We start from the raw sequence: 24,868 nt of genomic DNA on the forward strand, positions 1-24,868 counted from the left end.
AAGGAAAACACGACTTGCGCAACACGTTGGTTGCATATTAGTAATACAACTAATTTATATTTCAAATGTATAATGGTATTAATAACGAATATCTTTAATTTAAGAATAACTAAGCCCGCAATTGAACGGTCCACTTGATCAACAGATTAACCCCTTCAAAAAATTACCTATGCGGATAATTTAAAAGAAATAGGAAGCAACTTTTCTGCAATTTCCTTGCCACCTACAAACACTGTTTGCAACGTACACGTATAGTTTCCATGTTACTTGGAGTTGATGACAAAATTCCCCTTTAGGGATCGGGGGTGTTATGGTGCAAATACATAGTTAGTCAGGATGATCCTTAGGAGACCTCTTTCGGCTATTGCTACTAACTAGTGCTAAATAATTGTGCTAACAACGGTGAAGAAGAAAAACGTTAGCATTTTTTCCTGGTTTGCCAGCATATGAGGCCAGTATCGACCGTTTATCGACATTGTACTATACATATATAAGTTATGCTGGTTGCCATTTGTAAAAACTGGGTAACTTTTTGTAACATTTTCGTAGGACTTAGCTTTCGGAAATTATTTTTCTATTTACTTTTTTTTTCGTAATTGACTAAAGGATCGTTATATTGCGTTATTAATAATAGTTTTCTTCACATGGGGCATCCATTCGATTATGCGAAGCCATTTTATGCATCGAAGCATTATATGGCAAACACATTCGCGTTAACCAAACCTACTTACTTCTGCTAAAATTAGAAACAGAGAGAAGTTAATGTACTTAAGAAAAGACCATGGAGTGTCAGGTAAAGCATTGCGTCGACTAAAGAGATAGAAGTCAAGAGTCGGAGGTATATTTCATGCCAGAGAAGAGTGTATCCAGATGTGCAGGATCCAGTTTCCATGAGCGTCGATACTTTACGCTTCAACGACAGGGCTCTCAGTAATGACCTTAAGATAACGTCGATTTATCTAGGTTTACGAGGATGAGGTGAAGCATGTGTCAAACGTTAGTCATTTATAAACTACACCAAACGATGTTGACATTACACGCTCTAAGAATTTAGTCTTCTTCATTTGTGTTTCATTTTTCAGCTGCCTTGGGACCCGTAAATCTGGAACATATCTTGATCTTTGCGCCCAGCGCTCATTTCAAAAAAGTTAGTATAAACCGGATGTGATCTACAAGGGTCTGTCCTTATAATAGGGCAAGACACTTTGTTTCAATACTTTGAGAGCAGTGTATAGGTTTACCAACCTAATGAATTAGAATTAGTGCCAGTTTGACCATCTGAACCTTAGAGACTCACGATGCCTTAAGCAACTAATGTACGCATTGTTCGGCCGCGCAGTTACTAAAGGTTAGGAATAATAATAATAATAATAACATACAGCTACTGAGCCAGGCCATAAAAATACTGCAAGCTCTGTTGATTAAAAATAGGAGAATTTGACAAAACAGGTACGCAGGGGTACGAGCGTCAGCAAGAAGCTGGAGCCCGGCTGTACCAAACATGAGCGTTCTAATATTTTCGCTCTATTTCCGTGTACAATGTGTCAATACAGGATAAAGGTTGTTATTAATCATTTCATAGCTGTTGTTACACATAGCGCTTTATAGAAATGTTTGCACGATGTTCTAATTGGTACTTACTTGTCTGTACATTTCTACCGAGGATCTTCCTCCGAACTGTCTGCCTGTCAGGTACGTGTTATGCGACGAGTTGATGTAATAATGTGACAACGGCTGATCCATCTCCATATAGATGTCCAGTCGATCCAAAAATACCGGCGCATTCTCATCCGACATTAGGTACCTGACGGTAAAGACCAGTTAGGATAATGCAGGCAAACAATAACAAATAAACATACACTAAAAACTAGCCAAGAAAAACATTGTCCTGACCACTACAAACGTTGTTAGATCACATTAGGGATATCCTGCCTCATTTCTATCACACCGTACGCAGTAACCATTCGTATTCTTTGTCTACGCCCTGTAAATTTATACTATTCCTGAGTGGATATTTGAAAGTACGAAGACACTTGCGTCGAGTCTATCTTACAACTTACGATCCGAAGCTTCCATCACTGCCAACATATTAGCTGTAAAAATTCTGCAAAATAGCTGTAAAATAGACACAAGGCAATATCTATTCAGAAGTGTATATATTTAACTGAATGCAACTTCTTGGTTACACACAACCGACGGCGGCCAGTTATTCATTCATTAGCGGGCCATTAGGAAAAATAACTGGGGCGCCCTGCTATAAATGTGCCCAGCACGCACTGCAAATGCCGCATTTTTGCATTAAAAAAAAAAAAGTTTATATAACTAGTTCTAGTAAACGCGGAAAGACCAAAATAAATCGTCACTCTACGTGAGTAGGCACAGGTAGACCAAAACAGCAATTGCTATAAACAGATCGAGCTGAGGCAGAGATTTCTCCTACGATTCGTCCGAATCGTGGAAGTGAATGGATCGTTGATTGAAGGGTACGATAAGAAACCGATTTCGTACAGAATTAGAGCAGGGCACGAATGCGAAAGCATAAAAAAAGCCAAATACATAGAAACATTAAAAAAAACACTAAAAAATTTCATTGATTATTGGAAAAGTGTGTGTTAATCTATAAACTTATCAGAGCATCTGCCAATTTACAAGCACAACTTGGAGGGGTGTGATAGTGGCAGGGAGGCCTATATTGTCTAGTTTGCATTCGTATACAGATATTTGTAGACGACTGCGTGTGTTTGATTTTATATGTCTTGGCATATTTCTGAAACGAGGGAAACGTATTTAAACATGCTTAATTTTTGCAAATCTGTATTTAATGCGACAAGATTTAAATAAATTAATAGTGTGGCTTCTCTTTGAATCTAACAACTTTAAAGTAAAATATTACTGATCTATTCTTTCATCCACCATATTTGGTAACTGCAGGAAATCATCCTCGAACAGCGTGTACCTATTATAGTAATAAGTTATGTCATCAATAACAACACGCAGAATTTCCATATGATACGGTTCATTCGATGTTTGTTTTTACTTTATCTTTGTATGCAAACCTGCAAAGGCCCTGTTGACTAAGTTTTTGCTGTGCGACAAACTCGGGGTTGGTTTCGTATCTTGAGATAATCTCGAGCGCACGCCGTTCATCGTAAAACGGGTGCAGAATCTCGTTAAGGCGTGGGTCACGCTGTTTGTCGTTGAGGAAAGCGACCAGCTGTCGCGGATTGATGAAATCCTCACGGCCTACCGTGATTTGTTCGAATAGCTCTTCGATGTCATTGCGTGGACACACGCGCTGGTACAGCTCTTCGAACTTATCCAGCGTAAAGTCCGCCGGATCGATCACGTCCGTCTAAAAACACAACAATAACAATAACAAAAACGGCAGCAACAGCTGACATCGTAGCTAGTCTAAAACGGTAGGCATAAATACACAAAAATGACATTGCACAGTAGTGACATAAAGCGCCTTCTCCCTGATGAGACCAACACGAGTACGGTCCTCTTTGTCTATCTATCCTCTAATCCTTTACCACGACAATCCAAATAGCGGTATACGAGAAGATATGGCATGAAATAAAGCAAAGGCTTACAGGGTCGTAGATACAATATAAAGGTAAAACGAAAAATTCAATAAAACGTAAAACATACGTGCACGTTAGCTGAAACTTTCGTTTTTTTTGCACAGTAGAAAAAACGATGATTATAATGAATAATAATGTAACGCACATGCACACTGGACCTGTAAAGGTTACACATGATACAGCTTCAGGTGTACCTTCATGTTCTAACATACGTTATATATATATATATATATGTATTTTTTAAATAAAGGAAAAAGAACGGAGTGATAGTCTGAGGAAGCAAACAGGCTTAACTGAACGGAGAAAAAAGCCTAAGAAAATTAAAGAGCGGTATCTTTTTGACTAGTAAAAGCAGATGAAGCTGTACAGAGTGCTTCAATACAAAAAAGCCTAAATTAATGTAAGATGAAATTCAAAGAACCGATTTTTGATTCGCTCCTTTTTTTTTTTGCAATTTCGACAGTATAGTTTTTATCATAGGCCCTTATAGGAATCAAATCATAACGGTCTAGTCACCAACAGGCACAATTCGCCTGTTTGTAGCTTTACATAGAGTTTTGTTCGCGCCGGCTGCTGGGGGGGGGCTGGAGGGTAGCGAACGTTTTATGATGAAAAATACCCAAAAGAAAATGTTGTACCTTGGAATAACGCATTAGTAATGCTCGCATCGTATTAGCTTATCATTTATGATATCTTATATTTGTTGTTGTTTCATTTTCTGAGGTAAGGAAGAAATGCCATATAAAAAAGAAAATGCCATAATTTTGTATGGTACTAGTATAACGAATCTTGCGGGAATCCACCTGAGTTATCCATAAATTATTTTTAGGAAGTAATTATATCGGACAATAATTACCATGGAAGAGTGACTTACGGCAATCGACTTGCTTAAATACTCACTAGATATAATCTCTGAAAAAATAGATATTAATTTATCTGGACTTTAATCTATTAATTCTGATCCCTATTAGTCAACAATATAATGAACTCTGCCCCTTTTATTCACCGTAAGAACTACCCTCACTGAATACTTGTTTATTGTCTGCTCATATGGCTTACCTTAACCTGCCTTCAGGTAAACAGGATAAAGGGGACCGTTTTTAGATATGATAATTGGGGGTCACGCCCCCAAATGGATCCAGTGACAGTATCGGCGTGGCCTTTACCAACGTCTTGACAGTGAATAAACAGGCCAGATGAAAGCTAAGGCAGTCAGCGTTAAAGCGAGCAGTAAAATAGATGGAGTGAGTTATGGTAAATTACACCCGGGCAAATGTTTTACGATGCTAAAGGTGTTGCCTAACGGCCGGCTACAACTGAAATTCATAAAGTAACTTTATGAGCAATCTCGGGACGACTATTCCCCTGCCCAGTTTCATAGAGATCACCTAAGGCCGACGCAGTTTTCATTTTCATTTGATAATAGAACAACCAAATTAGCTTTCGAGTATTCACGAAGGTATTTGTTGTTTTTAGCACCTTCATACATGTTTCTTCTCTTCTGCTGTACAGTTGTCTGTGGCCAAAAGGAACTCTGTTTTTATAAAGGCCTCTGTCTACCCACGCACTTAGATAAAGACGCCTTTCGTCTGTTCTTATTTATCGCCTTCTTCTAACGTCCGTCGATCTTCTTCATGTCTTAGATCCTTCGTATAAGCGAATTTTATTAGGAACTTCCACAAGACACGCACTACTGATCGTTATGATAAGGGTCTTCGGCTGATGCTGCTAGAAACTGTAGAAGTGATGATGATAGTAACTTGAAAGAGTAACGTAGCTCTGCGGCTGCTGCAGCCACTCCCGCTCTTGCCGCTCAGCCAGTCAGCGTGCGCCCTGTCGGTTACTGCTAGCCAAAACAAGCCACGGTCGGCCAGAATAATGTAATAGTAGTGGCAATACCACTGCTGGCAGCGGCATTTTCCACTTCACTTGGATTACCCCTTCAAGCCAATTCGTATCTCTAATCTCACTCCTTCCTAAATTTGCTTTCTCACTTGCTTTGCGGTGCCCATGCTTTATCCCCCTAAAACGCCTCGCTCCTCAGCTCCCTACATCCTCTACGGTTCCCAACTAGAGGAAGACTTTTCTCGACAGCCGGAGGTCGTTGCACCACCTTCGTTTCGCCATTTCGAGTAGCACTTCGTCTACAACGCTCTCAAACACTACCATCATTATACAGAACAAGCAGCGAAATAGAACGGCGACAAAGAGGAACCAGCTTCCACACATTTTCCTCTCTCAAAGAGCGAAAAGGTTCATGCCCAGAGTCGCGAATAAGAAACAGCAGAGGGTGCTTTATAACGACGGTGATGACAACGAAAGGGGCGACGATAAGGAAAGCATAGAGGGTTGGCGGAAGGGTAGACATAAACGAACCAACGAAGGACTCAACTCAGCTTTATTCGACTTGAGGCTACGTGCTGTTATTCCACCAGCAGCAACGTAACAAGTGATCCCGTGGGAAATCCATTGTTTTTCCGCTGTTGATAACGGAACAGCCACGAACGCTATGACAACAGTAAAGCGTGTCACGCGCTCATATCACCAAACACGCAATCCCGTGCACGAAAACGAACGAAAAACGCGCAAGTAAAAGACAACGTAAGCAATAGATGAACAGGGGCGGCAGCAGCAGCGGTGGCAAAAAAAAAATTAACAAAGTCTCCAGTGTCGACGTCGACGGGTCGAGTGCGACGACCACGATCTCAACGAGGACCCGGAGCATGAGAAAGAGGGTAAAGAGCAATGGAAAGAAGCAGGGAAATCGCTATACATCTCGGTCGTTCAACTTGGTGAATGTAGAACCCCTGGCCACAAGGGACTCGTAGCCACTTGGGCCAGGCCCTAACAGAACTAAAACGAAAGAGGACGAACAACACAGAGCGAAAGAAGAAGAGAAGAACCAGCCACCGACCCGGACCAACCAACTGTTTCGCCAGCTGACAGGCTGAACAGATCTGTTTGCAACGTTGCGGTCCTGCTTACTGTTAGTGCTATTACCTCTCTAGCTGTGCTTCTAATGGTTGCCTTATGTCAACGTGCCTGCCTCCATCGGGAATGCATGAACGGCAACGATTGCGTTTCCTTCCTTATTTGCTACGAGACGAAGCTATGACTGTGCTAGACTGAATGCATTCGAATCTGAAGCCAGCGGACGTTTGAATCGTTCGCAAGTTCCTGATGGAATATTGGCCGTGTCGTTACGGCCATATCCTTTTGGCTCGCTGTCTCTCCCATCAATTTGATAGGTTAACACGCTTTCGTTACGGTTTATGCCAAAAGATTTGTCACGATTTATAATACATTAGATACTTGACTTGCCTTACTGCAAACGCACATGGTCTCATAACACTCACGCAGTACATGTACAATATCGAAGATCCGTTGTGTTATTTATACTAAACGCAAGTATACACAATTTCAACCGCAACCAGGCTAATTTCTTAGAGTTCTAGAGATATCGTGTTCAGGAAAATCTCTTATAAATAGTCAAAAATAACTTTGTAGAAGTGTTCGGTGGCTAGGACGATATCGGTTGGCTCCATACTAAACACTAAACCACTAGCGGTACTTGAACGCGATCTCTTCGCAGAAATATCGGAGTCAACAGCACCATCTTCTTTTTGCTCTTTACTCGACAGCCGCAAGAGTCGGTCAATTGCTACGCAATAAGAACCTTTTTCGTTGTCAGAAGATTGTTTGACGTGTATTTTTTTTGTCACCATACACAGTCTGCTTCGAGCAATAACGAGATGCAACAAACAAACGTAATCTCAGCTTCCGAAGTTCGCAGCTTCTTATGCTAGAATACATAACTGCATTGTGGGGCGTAAGGCCTATCATCCGACTCTTAGATGACATAGATTCAATTGGTAGGCTAAGTCTGATTCATAATTAAGGCACGCAGCATCGGTGAACTTCGGGGTGCAACACAACACCAGGGCAAAGGGAAGGACAATGGACCTACCATTTGAAGATAGGTCTTCAGAATCGACGCAAAGTGAACGATACGGACTTACTGCATAGCATCGCAGAAACAACACAAACGGCAGAAGGCGTGAGCTGAAGGAGAGTTGTTACGAGAAATGTTGTGTAAGAACTAGGCATATCGTTGCCCTTTTCCTGTTTACGCGGTGCGGCGTGCCTAGTCGACGTATTATAATGGAAAGACGACCGACGGTAAGACAGGAATGAGTGGTGAACGCAGGCAGGACGGTTTAACCAAGAAAGCCGGAACACTGCATAGTATAGGTAAAAGGGCATAACGATCACAACCAGAAAAATAAAATAGGGTCGAAGTGCTGACATCAAGTAATGGTAACTAGCGAATAAGCGTTATATCTAATGAAGGATGATAGGAAGGAGTATTATGTTTTTATGTCTCCTCGCCAATACTCCTATGTGTACAGCCCTTAGGAAATCGCCAAATAAACATTTGTGCGTGACTCTGATTATTTAACTTTAGAGGACACTAAAAATATCCTGCGGATGATTTAAGAGGATAAAAATAAACATAAATATATATATATATATATATATATATATATATATATATATGGGCATTGCATCGGAGGCAGTGCGATTAAGCGGAGTCGACCTAGGTAACAATTTAGTCTGTCTACATTGTGGTTACACCAATCCTTTAAATAGTACATCATTTTATTGATAAATGTATACAGACCTTTCCGTTAGGCAATCCGATGTCTTTCATGCACTGATAGACTAGTTTATCCGTTTTGCCTGACGCGAACGTGTGGGCGATCCGACGCACCGGCAATTTCCCATCGGGGTCCACTTGAAGCCCCAATTTAATCCAGTGCTTCATTAGACACGTTGATGGGCACAAATTATTCGCCTGAAAATGTAAACAATAACTTGAGCGCAAGACCAGTGTACCTTCGTAAAAGTTTCCGTATGAAAGTAAAAGCTTTTTGAAAAACACTACGTTCACAAGAAAAAGAAGATTTATTCATTTTTGTTTTTTTTTCACACCAAAATCACGACAAGAAATACAAACACGTAAAGCCTATAGCTCCTTGCTCTCGATGGGAAGCACATTTGGCGACATATCGAGGTTATAGCTTTTACGTGAGTAGCATAAGCGGATCAGCTAGTTCAAGCTAAGCTTGCAACATAAATCTGAATGAATATGCCTGATAGCTGTTACCTTTTCTATTTTAGATAGAGTTTTTATTTTCAATATGTTCACCAATGCAACAAGCCTTTTGATAGAAGAAGACACTTAGTGTTAACGGCAATACGTTCTATGTCAATAACGTGTTTCAAAAAGTTGAGTTTGTGTCATGCGATCTAGATACTGAACGTTGTTCACGGCCATTTTAGATCGTAAACTTAAGACACGTAGAGATGTCGATCCACAAAGAAGTCTGCTAGTGTTCTCGGATCCCAGCAGACATCCATAAAGATGAATTTTCACAAAGCAATTAACTGTAGTAAAGTATCAACGGTCGGATTTCAATCTTTGTCTTCAAAACATCAACGATGCCTGTTTTCAGTTGAGTTCACTTGGCCCATAAGCCTGTTCAGTACCCAAAGGAAATACTTCCACTTATATGACCTAAATGGGGTTGTTTAGTTGTTGTGGGATGAAGACACAAAAAGTTAGACCCTTACAGGCGGTCGTGAAGATTGTGCCTCTCAGATACCATAACGACACAAAAAGTAAAACAAAGGGACAAGAACACTATGCACCCGATAACCTTAGCACCGCTGTTTGCACGCAGATATTTTTCCCGCCAGTTGGAGTGGAATCTCTCCAACAAACTTAAGAGCTTGTGTCTGCGACGTACTTGATCAAGCCGCTCTTCGTAAAGTAATGATAATAATGGCTGATACACTCATCTGCATCAAATCCCATGTCTTGTCCAAGTACTTCCCGTGGATAAGTGTTCCGTGCGTTGGTAGAATTAGGAGACTCAACTACAATGTCCTTCATATTACAGAGGTAAACTGTATCTAATAGCACAACTGCCTGTTTATATATATAGACGAAGATAAAAAAAAGTCATATAATACAAAGTTTGGTGACTAATTCCGCTTGTATGGTTGTTATACCGTGCGGTTTGGTTTTATCTTTCCTTGACAAAGCCACACACTGTTTCCAACAAAGCTTTCGAGGAAGTGGTGAACAGGAAGATGCTGTGGATTAGGGCAACCGCAACGTCATCGGCAAATGGAGTTCGACACGGCTTAACAGCTCTAGTATGTACCAACCAATCTTGACTTGCCGCATTAACTGTACAGAGCTATACTAACAACGAGAATCTGCGGCTAAACAATTTCCCGCCAAGCGCGCACTAGCCAACCAGCTGAGGATTGTATGGGGAATCACGACGGGTTAAGGACTAATCAACGTAACCTTCCATGCTGCACACACACATGCACGCTGTAACCGACACGCCTATACGAAAGCATAACCAAGTTGGAAAATTTGCATATCATGCATGGAAGGTATCGTGAGACGCTATGAGCTGGTGTTGTCTTAGCCTTCGGCGGTCTGTGAAGATTTCGTTGATGAGATGCAGAAAAGGGGATATGGGGAAAAAAACATGCTTTCACTCATTTAAGTCAGATGTAGGGGAAAGTCCAGTACATGCTATACAATCACGTTGCGTGTGTCAGCATATTATATATATATATTCCTTGCGTGTATCAGCAGGTGCTTGTGAACTGTGTGTTTGATAAAGGGATGGCGCCTTGACCAGAAGTTTACGATACTTAGAAAATAGAATTACTAAGGTAGCATTCTCTCATGAAATGTTTTTTCTTATTAATACCATAAAACACGGAAGCAAGTTTCACATGCACGGACTTTCTGTGATCGGTCACGGGCAGGTGTGGCCTTTCCGGTTGGACACCGGCATTTTTGCTAATGGGTGCAAACATTCTAACAAGACACAACAGCATGGATGATCTTTAAGCCTAAGTGCTAATCGACCGGTTAGTTGTGAGTTCAGAATGAACTTTTTATATTGCACATAGATGATATAAATTTTGTAATTTATTGAGAGCTTGCGTAAACAACTAAGGGCTGCGCTTGGCGGATCCGTCTCCAGTGATAAAAATACTACATCGTTCTTCATTCTAAGGTTGTCTTTATTTTCTTTTTGCAAAACGTGGCCATGTTTTGCTGTTACTAAACGAAACAAGCATAGCTCCCGTGTTTATTTAGCTTTTGTTCTGCTCACTTAACTGAATAAATTTGTTCCGATTTCATACAATGCCTTCAGACACATAACTATAGCAAATCCCCTAAAATCTGGATGCTCCTCGTAGCAGGCTATGTTAAGGACTAGCAGTGAATCTAATGATATAGAACCGTGCTATCTGTCCATGGGGCACGTCACTGGTATCGCTACACATCGTAAGAGACAAGGCTGTTTGCGGAAATTATATGAATAGTTATACGTTTGGATCCGCCGAAAGTACTTTGTCACGTCTCATAAAAATTCACGATCTAACAATTTGCACGCGCACTTGCGTCACACAAATAGAATTCGAATAAACTGGATCTTTCTATGTTAAACTAATATAGGAATCCTTGTTTCTTGTATCTATCTGTTTTATTCTATCTATCTATTCTATTCTATTCTATCTATCTGTCTATCCTATTCTATCTATATATTCTACTCTATCTATCTACCTACCTATTTATGAGTTAAAGCATCTACGCAAATTTTCAAGCAAAAAAATACTGTTTCGTTGTTATTTTGAAGATTGAAAAAGCCTTATGTCTATGTTCGACGTTCATCGCGTGCTTTAAAACGGATGTACCGTTTTGTTCACACAGGTCAAGCCAACCAACAGATGTCAAGCAATTGAGCAATGTAAAAACACCTAAAAATCCCTATTGTTTCCTTTCTTCCATATTCTACAGTGCAACATAAAGGTACAAACTGAGTTTCATCCAAAATTCACTCTGAGGCTTATCAAAACAGCCTGTAAAAAATTTAAATGTTCACGGTGGTAGTAAATAGAAAGAAAAAAGTATTCTTTCCTTACAGCTACATTAGGGTCCCCATTGGGGGTTACATTAGTTCCTGTGAAACGAGTGTTTCCATGGTTACATGGCGCTCCTTTTTTACTGTTGTCTCCTTACGTCTTATAATCATAGCAGTCATATACTGATTACTATTATTCATTACCTTTATGTTATTCGTGACTACTCGAAGTCCTGTTTGCCAGGCCAGCGCGATGTCTGGATCAGGGCAGACGACGTGCGTATAGTTGATATTGACCATATCCGTCCCCGAACAGATTGTTAACGAAATATCCTCCAAACTATGTGCAGCATGCTTTGTGCCCAGCTCCTGTAATAGGCGGGGGTCCTGCAAACGAAGGATATGCAGCGACGAAAAGAGATCATAATATATTACAAACTTAAATAAGTCCTTTTTTTTTTCCTTTTTTATGATTAATGTTCAGGAGACACTTGAACACCCCCATAAGTATACTAGAAATAAACGTTGCCAAGGTAACTGAGTTAAATACTATGTCATCCAATGAAATAATACAGTTTATAAAGTATTATTATTTGCGTTGTTATTATTATATAATTAGTAAGGGCCCATATTACTCCCCACTTTTACCATTTACATCATACGACGATTAATAAAACTAACAATCGTAGTACTGTATTGGAGCCATGTATATAACTAGAAGAAAAGTAAGAACATTTATTAAAAAAGCTGAGCAGGGGTTCTTACTTAAGTTTTCTAAATACAGCGGCGCCAGATACCCTTCGCAACGGGCCTACATCATACGGGCTTAAATTTAAGGCATCTAATTTCCTGCAATTTGGCGATATCGTTGGCCATCTATAGTGCTCAATCACTGTTGCAGATTCTAGACATTTTGAAAAGCCCGCCGAACTATAGCTCAATATCGCTACTGACCGAACACTAATTACCGGTCTAACCGTACGGTATTATACTACACTGTGTTGTCGCTTTTGTTATCGATCAGCAACGCTAACAGACACACTCACACACCGACGTAAAGTTCGGGAAAAATCGATGCTGTTGAAAACATAACGGCTACAGGAGCTGTCAGCTGGGACAGTGGCACGGCAGCACCCACAACAACAACGATGAAAATCGTAAAAGTATATCTGCATCTATATTGTTAATACAGGGCAGATGGATTCGTGAGTAACGGGTTCGCCGCTGGGCTACGGGGCTTGGCAAACCGAATTAAAGGTTACAGGAGATAGCTGGTCGATATAAACTACTTTTCCTGTTAGGATTCCAATCGAAAATCCTCGAGATTGTTATGTCGACGCAAAAAGCGTGCAGCATCTATGGGGATACGATGGAGACGACGACGCAGGCAGTACAGTCTTCAAGACATGTTTCTCCCATTTCAATAACGACGAATAAGGCTCTTGGCTATACAATTTGCTATTTGTCTGGTGATAAACAATAGACAGACAGCGCCTGGTATAGAGAAATAACACACTCACTGTTTAATAACATTTTGGATGTTTCCATAAATGTATCTGTAGATGTTCATTTGCATTAGTATTTTGACGTGTTCAATCATTCATTAATCGTCAACCTCTTACCAGTTCAATTCTCGTCCTGCCCATCAGGGAACATTCTGATCGTCGACTGCTTTGTCCTACCAATCAATCAGTAGAGCTCTTCACACGATGGCAACCCATCTAAATATGACGACTAGCGGAGATCAATGAACGATTTATAGCATAGTCACACCGACATTTTCAGCATAACCAAGAGAAATGTGTTAAAAAGTGGGGTTCTATGTGAGCCGCTATGTATTATTTCTATCACAATACTCGCAATTTTTTAGATGTATACAGGTGAGAAATTTAGCGCCATTCGGAGATGAGTTCTTCGGAGGCGGTCATTTTAACAGAGATCGAAGATAATCAACATCCGGCCTGATGAGTCACGAGGTGAGTTATTGAACTAAACACGATACAGGGTATAAGCCAGCTGTTAAACTTTATTTACTGAAATGGGAAGATTGAATTCAGATCAGAAGCACCAGCCAAACCATTATTAGGTCAATTGAAATGCAGCCTAAAAACAAACCTCAATTACCTTAAAATTAACAGTAGGTGTAAACTAAATTAACCAGGAATATTCAGGTCAATTAGGAAATTTCAAAAAAAAAAGAACCCCTTACTTCTTCCTAATTACTAATTAATCTAATTAAATAAATCGAAGACAGCTAAGTTCAATGTAGGTTAATACTCAATGTATATTTCGACTGTAGTGTTGCGCGACAGCCCATACATTGTTGGATTCATTGTAGAAAAGAGGTTTGCGGACGTAAACGATTTCAACTAACGTGAAACATGCATCATGAACTTATAGTATTCCATACCTTTTCATTTTTCTATGTGGTATTGATTAAACCTAATATATTAGTAATTCCTCCCCGTATTCAGCCTGAATGATAGTATTTTATTACGTATATATATATATATATACACGTATCAAAACTGAGGCGTTGCCTGAGTGCAAATATAGAAAGCAATGAAATACATTGGTCCATTGATTGGTTTTCTGAGCGACTTTGTATACGAGTCTAACGGATGTTCATTTAACGTGTCCGCGTTTGTGAAAATATGACTGGTGACGGACGCTGCGAATAGGACGCGTGTCTGATTTGATCGATCTAAGATAAATTCGTGTGATGGCTTCTTTTATTGGGGGGTGTGATTTTGTCAACAATCATAGGAAAGCGCTCGTCGTGTGCAAAACGAGGTCGAGACGGGCGAACAGTATAATTAATATAGTTTTATCGGGTCTTTTGTGTTCACTTCAATATAGGAAATCATTCAATCGGCCACGCGAAGAATGTTTAAAGCAAAGAATAAGTCGAAAAATTCTGCGCATCTATGTTCTTATTGTAGGCTCGTTTCGTGGGGCTGCAGCCCTTATTTGCGCCGTCTTTATCGTAGGTACAAAGGTCGTCAACAATGCTTAAGAGGCAGCCGTCATAAAATATGCACGTTTAGGAATCTCAGCGTCATCTGACTGGCGCTAAGTACACGTTTGGTGTACGTAAAGGGGTTTCTCAGATTTTATTCATCAGATATTAACGTTTTACAGTTTACAGCGATGTTCGTGTTATCTAACCAAAGCCGACGCCTCTGCGTAAACCATAAAACAAAGTCCAAAAGCAACCTTAAAACCACCGTCGCTAAGCAGGGTCAGTTTGTAAACCCTTAGTTGTTATTGTTAGGATCGTGAATGAAGCCTTTAACGCTTTACCTTTGTTGCATGAAGTTACAATAAAACGCCGTCATCTATTGGGGCTAATCGATACAGACGATAGTCCTAACGCTGCGTTTATGCTTCCTAGGGCTGTTCGTTCTTGAACTAACATGTTCTCTAACATGCCATTGAAGCCGGCCTTTTTATATTATACCATTGTGTATGCTAGCAGATCGCTTTGAAACACTTATGCTTGTATGTGTCCACGCAATTAATTTGATACCAGCTGCCACCCGCGTACCGACAAGTGACCAGCTACTAGAGTTCAGTATGCGCATAACATCGTGACGCCTTCCCTTCGTTCAAAGGCCATTTTCAATTAGGCTCATCTAAACTGAGTCGCTTTTTTGTCAAGAACTTTCTTAGGCCGCCGCAACGAATGTGTGCGCAAGGTGTTATTGGGTTACTGGAGAACTACGGGGACAGGGAAGTTTCCGATAGTAATTGTTTTGCCTCCGCTCTAAAGTAAAGCATAATGAAGCATGTCTATGACGAAAGTTAATAAAGAACCTTCGACTGGCGGCCTTTCGGTCTAAGGCCGTAGCCAAGCGTTAGCGCCACCGCCGCTGCCGACTCGTTGTTCTTTTGGGTTAGGATTGATAATTCGGTAGAGGATTGTATGGGTTAGAAAGAATCGGCGTATGATCCCAAGCCGACTGAAGGGTCGAGTTATCGACCCGGCACACCTAAACAAGCTGACTGATAGGGGCAGCTGATTGATTCCTCTCTACTGTTTACGCATGCACCTGTTAGAAGACGGTAAATAGGAAAAATAAGAGCAAATGGCAAAAGAAGCACGATTAAGAAGTCTACTATTATGAATCGGTGAAAGTGATATAGATGAAGGACAATAGATAGATTTGCTATGAAAAATGGTACCAATAAAGATAATAATAATAACAGTAAAAAAACATAAAGGTTTGTTGGCACTTTTTGCATTTGTGCACCTCTCTATGAATTAATGATATTTGTTGTATTGCATCAAAAGTTGTATTGACCATCTCTCTAGCCATATGGCCTGAAATGAATATGAGTCCTAACAGGTTAGTGTTGGTATCATTTAAAAAGTGAGATCCGCCAGCAATAGACGTTTTAAACTTGTTAGAATACTCTTGTTAAGGCTTATGAGAGATGACCTTGAAGATAACGTAGACAACTGCAAAGATTAAAAGCAAACTTATCTAGCCCAGCCCCATTAAAATGTATACTGTTTATTATACAGATGTGTAATTGATAAAAAAAGACCCATAGGTGGTTCTTCGTATTCGTTTCAATGTCAAAGAAGACACATATTGATATATAATTACTGCGAAAGCGACAACTGAGTAATCACGATTTCGCTAACGAAACTAAGTGTTCAGTATAAAACAGATCTGAGCAGTTTAACGAAAGGTGGCCACAGGGAGGCTTGATGTCCGGGTGCCACACGATTCGAGGTAAAAAAAAAAAACAATTTACGCGATTATATATCTCTGTCTGCGAAGCTCTGTAAAAACCCTACGAAATCGAGCTATTCCTGCAGCGGTTAGTTAGTTACAAGTGATTAAAAAGGGAATCATATATGGCAGTAATGTACAAGCGAGAACAGATATGACAATGGAGCTATAAAACCTGGGATAAAGCCTAGCAAGATGATATTACGTATACTGAAATAGAGTCGCGCGTTTCGGGTTGTTGTCGCGCGACAAAGCGATTGATTTGAATCTCTGCTGTCAACAACTACAACAAGTTATTAAAAAAAATCCGAAACTAGTAAACACAAAGCATCGTTTTCGAATCATCTGTTTCGCTCTGTGTAGAACTTGCATACTTATAACTTTATAATAGAGCAATTCGATAATCACTTGTCACAGTTTTCCACCCAGAAGCTACAAAGGTCTTACACAATGATGGGATTATAACGCTATCCAAAAAATGGCAGAAGATCATCGATGAAAATGGTGCATATTTTGAATAAATATTATTTTGGAATGAAATAAATCTTTGCTCTATAGAGAATAAAAATGATCAATATTTCTTTTTGAAAACCCGATGTTACATAAGGTATTTTTGATACGCCTGCTGCATACAAATGTCCCTTTTCTATCTAAATGTCAAAAGTATTTTTGAGCATTTCCAAGTTATTTGTGCTAAATAAACCTGTCAAGGAGCTCCTGCATACAGATAGAAAAGCTGCTCATTTGCAGACGCATGCATCTCCCTATCCTCGGCCAATTTGGGGTGTTGTCTACCCGTCTGAGGGAAAAATCTTTTATTTACACCCAAAAATATGGAAGAAGACTGTGAAACGTTCCAAAGACGTATCCGCTTTCTACAATAGATACTAACCCTGCGAGAAGATGTAACATGTAAAATCAGTGCATCGATCCCGGAACGAACAATACCGCCGATAGCGAAGCCATTCCATATCTTTTTCTCACCAGAATCGTCTACCACACTGCATTTGTAACTCTGCTAAAATGTCCATAGCCAGTTTTTATTATACAGTGTACATTAGACGCCTAGATCGCAGAACTTGGCTATTACCAGTTACCTTCCTTTCCTTGTTTCCGCGGCCGAATCTGTCGTAGCGCATGAGTTCATAGAACGTGCAACCAAAGCGAATACGGCGACTTTGAGCGACCTTGGGGTTTCGAATAGAAAGCGCATGTTTGTATAAAAGTACACCTGTAATAGCGCGGACTATCAGCTACGAAGCATGCTGCTGCTGCAGTGACCTTGTCCCTCGTTTTTTCTTATGGGTACATAGTGTATTGGGTTCCATAACGAATACATTGTATACTTCACGACCTTACAATTCAAAAAAGGGCTAAATCCTCGATAAAAGAATATCGTTGCTGTGTGGAACTTTGCTTTTAGCGCTATTTTCCGTCGCCTGCAACTAGCTTGTTCGTTGCTAAAAGAAACGTTCAGGAAGAAGCTTACAAGAGAGGAGAAACAGACAATCGTGCGCAGAGTAACGTCTTTCTTGTCTGCTCCGGCAGAGTCGTGCTTGGTTGGCTTACGTCTGCGGCTACGGTGTCACGAACTGAGTTGAATGGCAGCGGCGCCACCAACGTGTGGAGGTTGTACGATAATGGGGTGCGCTTTTCGATGTCGTTGCTCTATCGCGCTCCCTTGGCGACTCGTTCGCTGCCCGAGAGGTTTCTAATACGCGCTCCGTTTTCTCTTCTTTACTCGCCTTCGGCGTGTGCTTAGCATTTCATTCGACTACAGACGGAACATATCCATTACCCTTGAAGATGGACTGCGAGGAAACGGAGTTTACTGTAACCATCGAAGAAGAAGAGATGGAGGATGTACACGAATAACTGCGAGACTAGCGAGGAATGGAGTAGAAAAAATGGAGCTTCTACGCTCCGAGACAACTGAGGCTGACCTCGTGTGATAGAAGGCATCTTGAGAGCTTTTCAGACCAGCATCAGAGATAGCTGAGTTTCGATGGGAATTGAAGAGCGATCAAAGCAAGTGCAGAGGTCGAAGACGGATGTTAATGGGCTCCATAGCTTTTATAGAGCTGGAGCGATTTGGGCTACTCAGTTCCGTCCTCGGGGAACTTAGGAGAGCCGTCTTGTGAAGCCCACCAATGGGCCGGTAATTTCTTTAGCACTTCACATCTGCATTCAATCGGAGTCTGCCGTAGTGCTGGAGCAGAAGATACAGCTTAAAGCTGATTGGCTTTCTTACTCACTCAGCCCTCAAATGTAAATGGAGCACCTGCTGAGCCACCGTAGCCTTACATACAACGAAAAAGATCGACCTCATTTGAGGGACAGAAACAAAAATAGTAAAAAAAAACTATAATAATAACCCCGTTGAACGAACATATATAAACTACTTGTGGGGCCACTATTCCAAATTTGAAAGCTATAATGGGTTTTCTTTAGACAAACGTAAACCGGGCAGCTCCAGTCGCCGTTTCTTCGGTAAGCAAATGTTATTACTGCGATATATAGCAGGTGAGTGATAAATCTGAAGAGAATTTCATCTTGAATATTTTCGATGACAAGGCGAAACGTTCTAGATCGCTAGTAAACGAAGGTTCCTAACAATAAAGCATTGTTGATTCATGGTCATAGAATGAGATGCATGAATCGGGATACAGTTGCCCCTTGTTAGCCAAGTGCGTTCAAAGAATTATCGTTTGAAAACAGCCCTAAAGATCATTTTATTTTTAACGAAGTGCAAAATTACTAAGCATGTATTGTCCACTAAACTTAAACTCTTATTAGTAACGCGCCAATACCCCGCCTGACTTGCCATAAACAAGACTATCCTCCATATATATATACATATATTCGCCGCACAATAGCTTCATTATATCCATTGCTGTCAGTATTCCATGTTGTTCTTTCTCGAACTCCGGTTCGAAACTTTTTGTTACATTTTGTTACTTTTTGTTACATACATGCCAACATGACATCACGCGAACATCCTGAAGAACGTAGCGTCGGGCCTCAAGCAGCAAATGGTCTCTTTTTTTTGTACTTCTTGCATTCTCCCCTAAAATTTGTTCAATCCCTGACAACCCATTCTTTAGCTTTAATACACGTGTACATACACAGAAATCACCAGGCGACTAAACTTTAGCAGAGCGTTATAGTTGGCAATCTGTTGTAATCAGTCAAATAATTTAGCATTCCTTCAACGGACCCTCCCGCCTCTGACCCTGAACGTGTCTGCCTGACGTTGAGTGCTCCCATAGTTAGACGTCATTCTCTCCATCGACCTGTCTAGAAGGCGACAGCGGGTACCAATCTCCGGAGATTCGTAAAAGCGAATTGAGACTCCCGGTTAGGGTCAGCTAGTCTGCTGGCTAAATTAAGCTAGCAGGAAATTTTGCTGGTGTGTGCGCGCAAGGGCTTATGGACGTGCATATAACAGCGAAAACAAAACTCGACGAAATAAGGCAAGTATGGTGAAATAAGGGGTGTATTCGGGTAGTTCGAAATTGGCCAAGCGTCCATTGGATCTCGTTACGCCGTTTGCTTGCTATCGATCACTTTTTCCCTACTTTCTCCAATTCTTAATCCTTGTTTCATTGCTATTAAGCAAACCATTGCCATCCATAGGGTGCAGTGCGTACACTAATTACATTGCTCTTTCGGCCGATAAAGGTCAACGATTGGTGGCTGGTTTGAGCTTTTGCTGATTTTCTTCAAAAACTCAGGCTCAGGACGGACCTCTTGCCAGGTTTTTTGCCGACTCGCTACAACAGTTAAGCAAAAGCTACCCTTTACTTCCCCTAGCCTTCATGCAGCCTTCCTTGCCTTTCATCTTTATGGAGGAAAACAGAGGGCCCCGTTATTGAGGGGGGTGACGAGCCTTCGTATGGCCTAAAGCCGGGAAAGGGAGCCTCTGACCTACAGGAGAATGACTGTGTCGCCGAAAACATGAAGAAATGAAAAGCCATTTATTATACGTTACTATTCCGTTGTTACAACGGGAATGCACATCGGGCAATTTTGATACCTTGATCGGTAGCGATAAAATTTGCCCTAATGATCTTTAGGAGATAGGGCTTCCTCTAGTTGGCATTCTCAGACCGTCGTGGAATATTTATATAAGAGCTGTACTTAATATAATCTAGTTACTTGCTACTCAAAGTTCTAAAAAGCTGTAGGGAAAAGAGGCCTAAGCGATGCTGATGTACGCTAACGGTATCATCTGGCAGTGGCTTAAGTATTATACATTTTACTATTTTTTTAGTAGACGATATATTGCTACTTAGTTGGCGGAACGTGCGATAGTTATTATAGCCAACAGCGTCGGTGGTAGTTAGCTAGTTAACAGCAATACCTCAACGCAATTATTCTATTTTTATATAAAAAATTCACATTTTATAGTTAGGTTGATTCACTGGAAGATCCCTCTAAGCTACGGAAGAGCTATGGGGAACAGACGCCCCCCCAACAGTAGGCCTAAGGTAGGTCATGTCTACCTTGTCTACCGTAGCGTATATGACGTATATGAGCGACGTTTTTTGTTTTACATACATTGTTGTCTTTCTACGTCCTCATTATAAAATGAAAGTGTTCGGTTATTTCTAGGCCGTAGCAATGAACACGGTTTATGGACTGACAGCTTTAGTTACTAAGAACGTCACTAATCCTTTTGCATACAAAAGCGTACATAACCTTTGCCGACCTTAATCGTGTGCTAGAGGAAAAGAAGGTGCTAGCAGGCATACACACATACACAAACGCTTTAGCCTGCAAATATTATCTCGGCGCTTACTGGACAGTCAAGGCATCATCCACAAATATTAAACTCTAAGAAACCCAGGGTTTATTAATTTGCGACAAGGACGGGCAGTAACTATGCACTATCGCCTCTTGTTTGCATACGCTGGCCATAGACCAATCATCCCTGTGATGGGAGCAGAATAGTGGGTATCAGGTTAATAGAAGAGCTTGCGGTATGAGGAGAAACCATTTCTTAAAATTGAAGCAGTGAATAGGCAGAAGACAGACGCAGTGGGATGCTATGACTCTGCAGAAGCACGTATACGTAACCCATTGCTTGTTTAAAACGAAACTAATCGTTGTACAATATCGACTAAGGCAGTTTTTTTTTTTTACCTAGTTTACGCTGAATATAATCCGAAGCAGAGTCATCGAGATTGAACACGAAGCACATACACCTTTTTGCAAAATTGCGAAGGTACAACACCATTAGTTTCAGTTAAATTGGATTTGTTTTATAGATACTGGCAAGGGCCTAGAGTTTCTACAGCGAACGTCGAGTACTCGTTATAAGTAAATGGTAAGCTAGTCGCCGGCTCGTGTGTTTGTAAGTTGCATTACACTGCACGGAAACTTAAAAATAATTGATAAGTCTTTTCGAAACATGGAGCCATTTGTATGATTTATTATTTCTAATTTAATCATTTGCGAGGCCCACAAGGTAGCTGCCTTCCCAATCACGGCTACTGAAACCACAAGGTCGCACAGCCCTCTTGAGATTGTGTTACTTTCAGAACGCACATATACATTGGTGCAATATGAGGCTTGTTTGGTTGTTAGCGAAGACGGTAATTCTTCGTTCCTTCTTACGACTGACGGCTAGTTATCTCTAGTATATTAGACGAATACCCTAATATATAATAGGAATTATCCTAATATAATTCCTCAAGAAATAAGTGGACTTATTCCTTATAGTCGTTTTCTAGCAAAGGTGATAATAATTTTTGGGATGGAACGCGCTGCCATTGTCATCTTGTTCCTAACACTTTTTACACAACAATGGGATTATGGCTGCGGAGCACGCCTCCAATGTCAGCTGTCCTGACGTGCCTCGTTTTTTCCTACGATTTGTTTACCAGGTTGAACCTGTCACGTGCATCGGACCTAATTGTGTTATAATAACGAATTTAAACCTTGTTCAACTCTATAACGGTAACAATGCATAAGTATACTAACCCTTCTGCACTTAAGGCCTATATGTATCTCTAAATTTATTTGATCATATTATGTTAATACAGGCCTATTTTTTTGACCAGCCGGGCCTTTTTTGGGCGTAGCATCATCGGCCGGCTCAGGATAGCTCAAGTGAGATGTATAGGGAAGATCAGTTTGTTTGTCTTCACACAAAGCTGAAATCACAGATAACTCGGAATCTAGCTAAAAGACAGATAGTCTTCTGACAGTCTTCCGATAGACAAACGCCATCTAAAATGTAGCAGCTTTGGCTCCATTGGTGGCCTGCAGGCCATGCCACATAGGCTTGCATAGGCTAGGCGAGTATTAGAATGCCACCGAAACCTGCCATCAAGTTGAGAAGCACCTCAGAGAAACAACGCGATACGTATAGAATAAGTTCAATAAACAGAGCTCTCACTCCGGTGTATTTATGCGGGGTAAACGCGCACGTCTTTTAAGTCAGCCAACTATACAGCTAACGTATGCTGGATTGGGCAGCAGACGAAACAGACTTGCGACTGTGCATTTCGGACCGATGCAGTAAGACCAGTTAACTCTATATATTCAGTAAGCGTTAGGGCCACTTTGCTTTCCCGTCGTTGTTGTATTGAAATACGTGCCGCAACGCAGACAGGATACACAGATTCAGTTCGAAGTTAGCGGGCACGATTCCTTCGCCCGCTCCCTCGAAACTTGATCATTTTTCGCGGGTCTGCTCGCTCCTGCGAGTTCGGTGTGGTCCGCCCGCACGATTAAAAGTTAAGGTACCTCTTGAAAAGCTACACAGACTGGCCTATGCTCACCTCATATAGGACACAGGTGCCTTGAGAGACACCAAAGACCCGTGTCGCAAGCGTCTTCTCAGACGAAAGCATTGCAAGAAACAAGCAAAGTGAAACGTTTCCGGTTCCATTTTCCATGGAGATTGACACCAGCATCGCAATTAAGGGACGTCCTGTCAAGGTTATTTTCAGCTTCGGATTAACCTCGTTTCCTTTTGTTTGCCTCTGTTTGGCGTCACCCGTAGCAATAGAAGCAGTGGAGTAGTGGCCGTTTGCAGTACGACAACGCCACTAATTGACACACACGTCGTTCAAGTTCCGATAAATGCCTCGCTGTATGCAAGACGACACGTACTGCAAAAGGCAATACGTGATGAAGGCAACGGCCGACTCCCCTGGTAAAATAGCAATTAACGGCAAGTGCTGGAACTGGTTGACTGTGCCTCCAGCGGCCATGCAACGAGAAGGAGAAAATAGTTCAATTTGGAAGCGGAAAGGCCATCCACGAGCAATTCCTGTAAACATTTCTGTTTCCCCTGCTATAGCTGCGTACGATATCACCATCACTTCTGATGCTGTTAGCTGCACACCTCTTCGCAAAATGCGCGCTACGTTGGAGTACCGCGCAACTCGGGAAAGCTTCTCCGCTGCAGTTAAGCGGGCACCCGAGGTACTTTAGGTTGTAGCGAAGTAGTTCGAACCGGTGACTTAACCAGATAAGTGGGTAAGGTTATGGGTCTGCCTGCCGACTACTGCTCGCTCATGCAAACTTTTGTATAAGCTTATAGGTACGTAATAGTAGTTTATTCATTGTTTCTGGACCCCCGCTTTCGTTAACGTATCAATACTGCCGAGCGGATGGCTGAATGTGATGCTATTGTGCCTTTTTACGTTAGCCTTGTTATAGTTAGTATCCTTAATACTATCACTAGATTACTAGTAGTCTGGAAAACGCAACGAACACAGTGCATTTTAGCTTATAGATTACTAATCCATATTTCCCATGGAAATCAATTGTAATGGAGAACAATGTATATTTAAGGTAATCTACCGAAAAAATGGCGCCTAGCAACAAAGGTGGAAAAACGATAGTAATAATAATAATACCACGAGGTGATCATTGGATCTGATCCATTACTTTGGAGATACGTACAGTGATGCAGAGACACTTATGACGCTGCTGCTTAGCTACGAAGTTATAACTAAAAATTAGTAGAAAATAAAATATAATAAAAATAATCGCGTAAAAACGACATGCGTGGTAGTTAGTTTGTACATTTGGCGGCGCGCCGTGTGGCGACGCGACCCTTGCAAAACTCTCGATCATGTTTATTCTGCAGGTCTTCCATAATGGTCGCCAAACAACTCTGACACCTATACTGACAAAGTGGTCTCTACTCGGCTTGGGTAAAAGCGGAGTTACACGATTTGCTTAATATACTTGGTTTACAAACTTTGATTAGATACCAATAATCACGATAATATTAATAGTGATAATCAATATTTCTAAAATTTTCTCTCAGTTTGGCATCTAGTCGTATTTTCATTTTTTTGTTTTTCTTAAACGCGTTTGTATCATTACGTGTAATTATTGCGTACTCTGGCTGTATCGCAGCCATGAAAACAGCATAGAGACAATCAGCATCGTATAATCAACACTGCATGAATAGTTGACACTTGAGTTCGATTACAGGCTAGGGGCTACCGTTGCACTTAATAGTACCCTAGTACTTTCCAGGTACTCACAGTACATCGTTGTGATGATGTACTGGGTAACGTGTTTTTTTGCTAAACTTCAAGGACATATGGTGATA

At 41.0% G+C, this 24,868-nt stretch overlaps 1 protein-coding gene across 5 annotated transcripts in view; it reads right to left on the reverse strand.

Moving 5' to 3' along the window:
* The window catches only part of LOC111262666 (1-phosphatidylinositol 4,5-bisphosphate phosphodiesterase beta-4), a 139,988-nt gene that overhangs the window by 26,682 nt on the left and 88,438 nt on the right, over nt 1-24,868 (reverse strand). For all 5 annotated transcript variants that reach the window (XM_022837079.2, XM_086969271.1, XM_086969269.1 and 2 more), the window contains 4 exons: nt 11,750-11,932; nt 8,266-8,439; nt 3,057-3,352; nt 1,642-1,804 (listed from right to left, as the gene is read on the reverse strand). In XM_022837079.2, coding sequence (XP_022692814.2) covers nt 1,642-1,804; nt 3,057-3,352; nt 8,266-8,439; nt 11,750-11,932 — 816 coding nt within the window. The remainder of the gene's footprint in view (nt 1-1,641; nt 1,805-3,056; nt 3,353-8,265; nt 8,440-11,749; nt 11,933-24,868) is intronic.

The sequence above is a fragment of the Varroa jacobsoni genome, unplaced genomic scaffold (genome assembly GCF_002532875.2).
Source record: "Varroa jacobsoni isolate VJ856 unplaced genomic scaffold, vjacob_1.0 scaffold_689, whole genome shotgun sequence".
Classification (NCBI taxonomy): domain Eukaryota; kingdom Metazoa; phylum Arthropoda; class Arachnida; order Mesostigmata; family Varroidae; genus Varroa; species Varroa jacobsoni.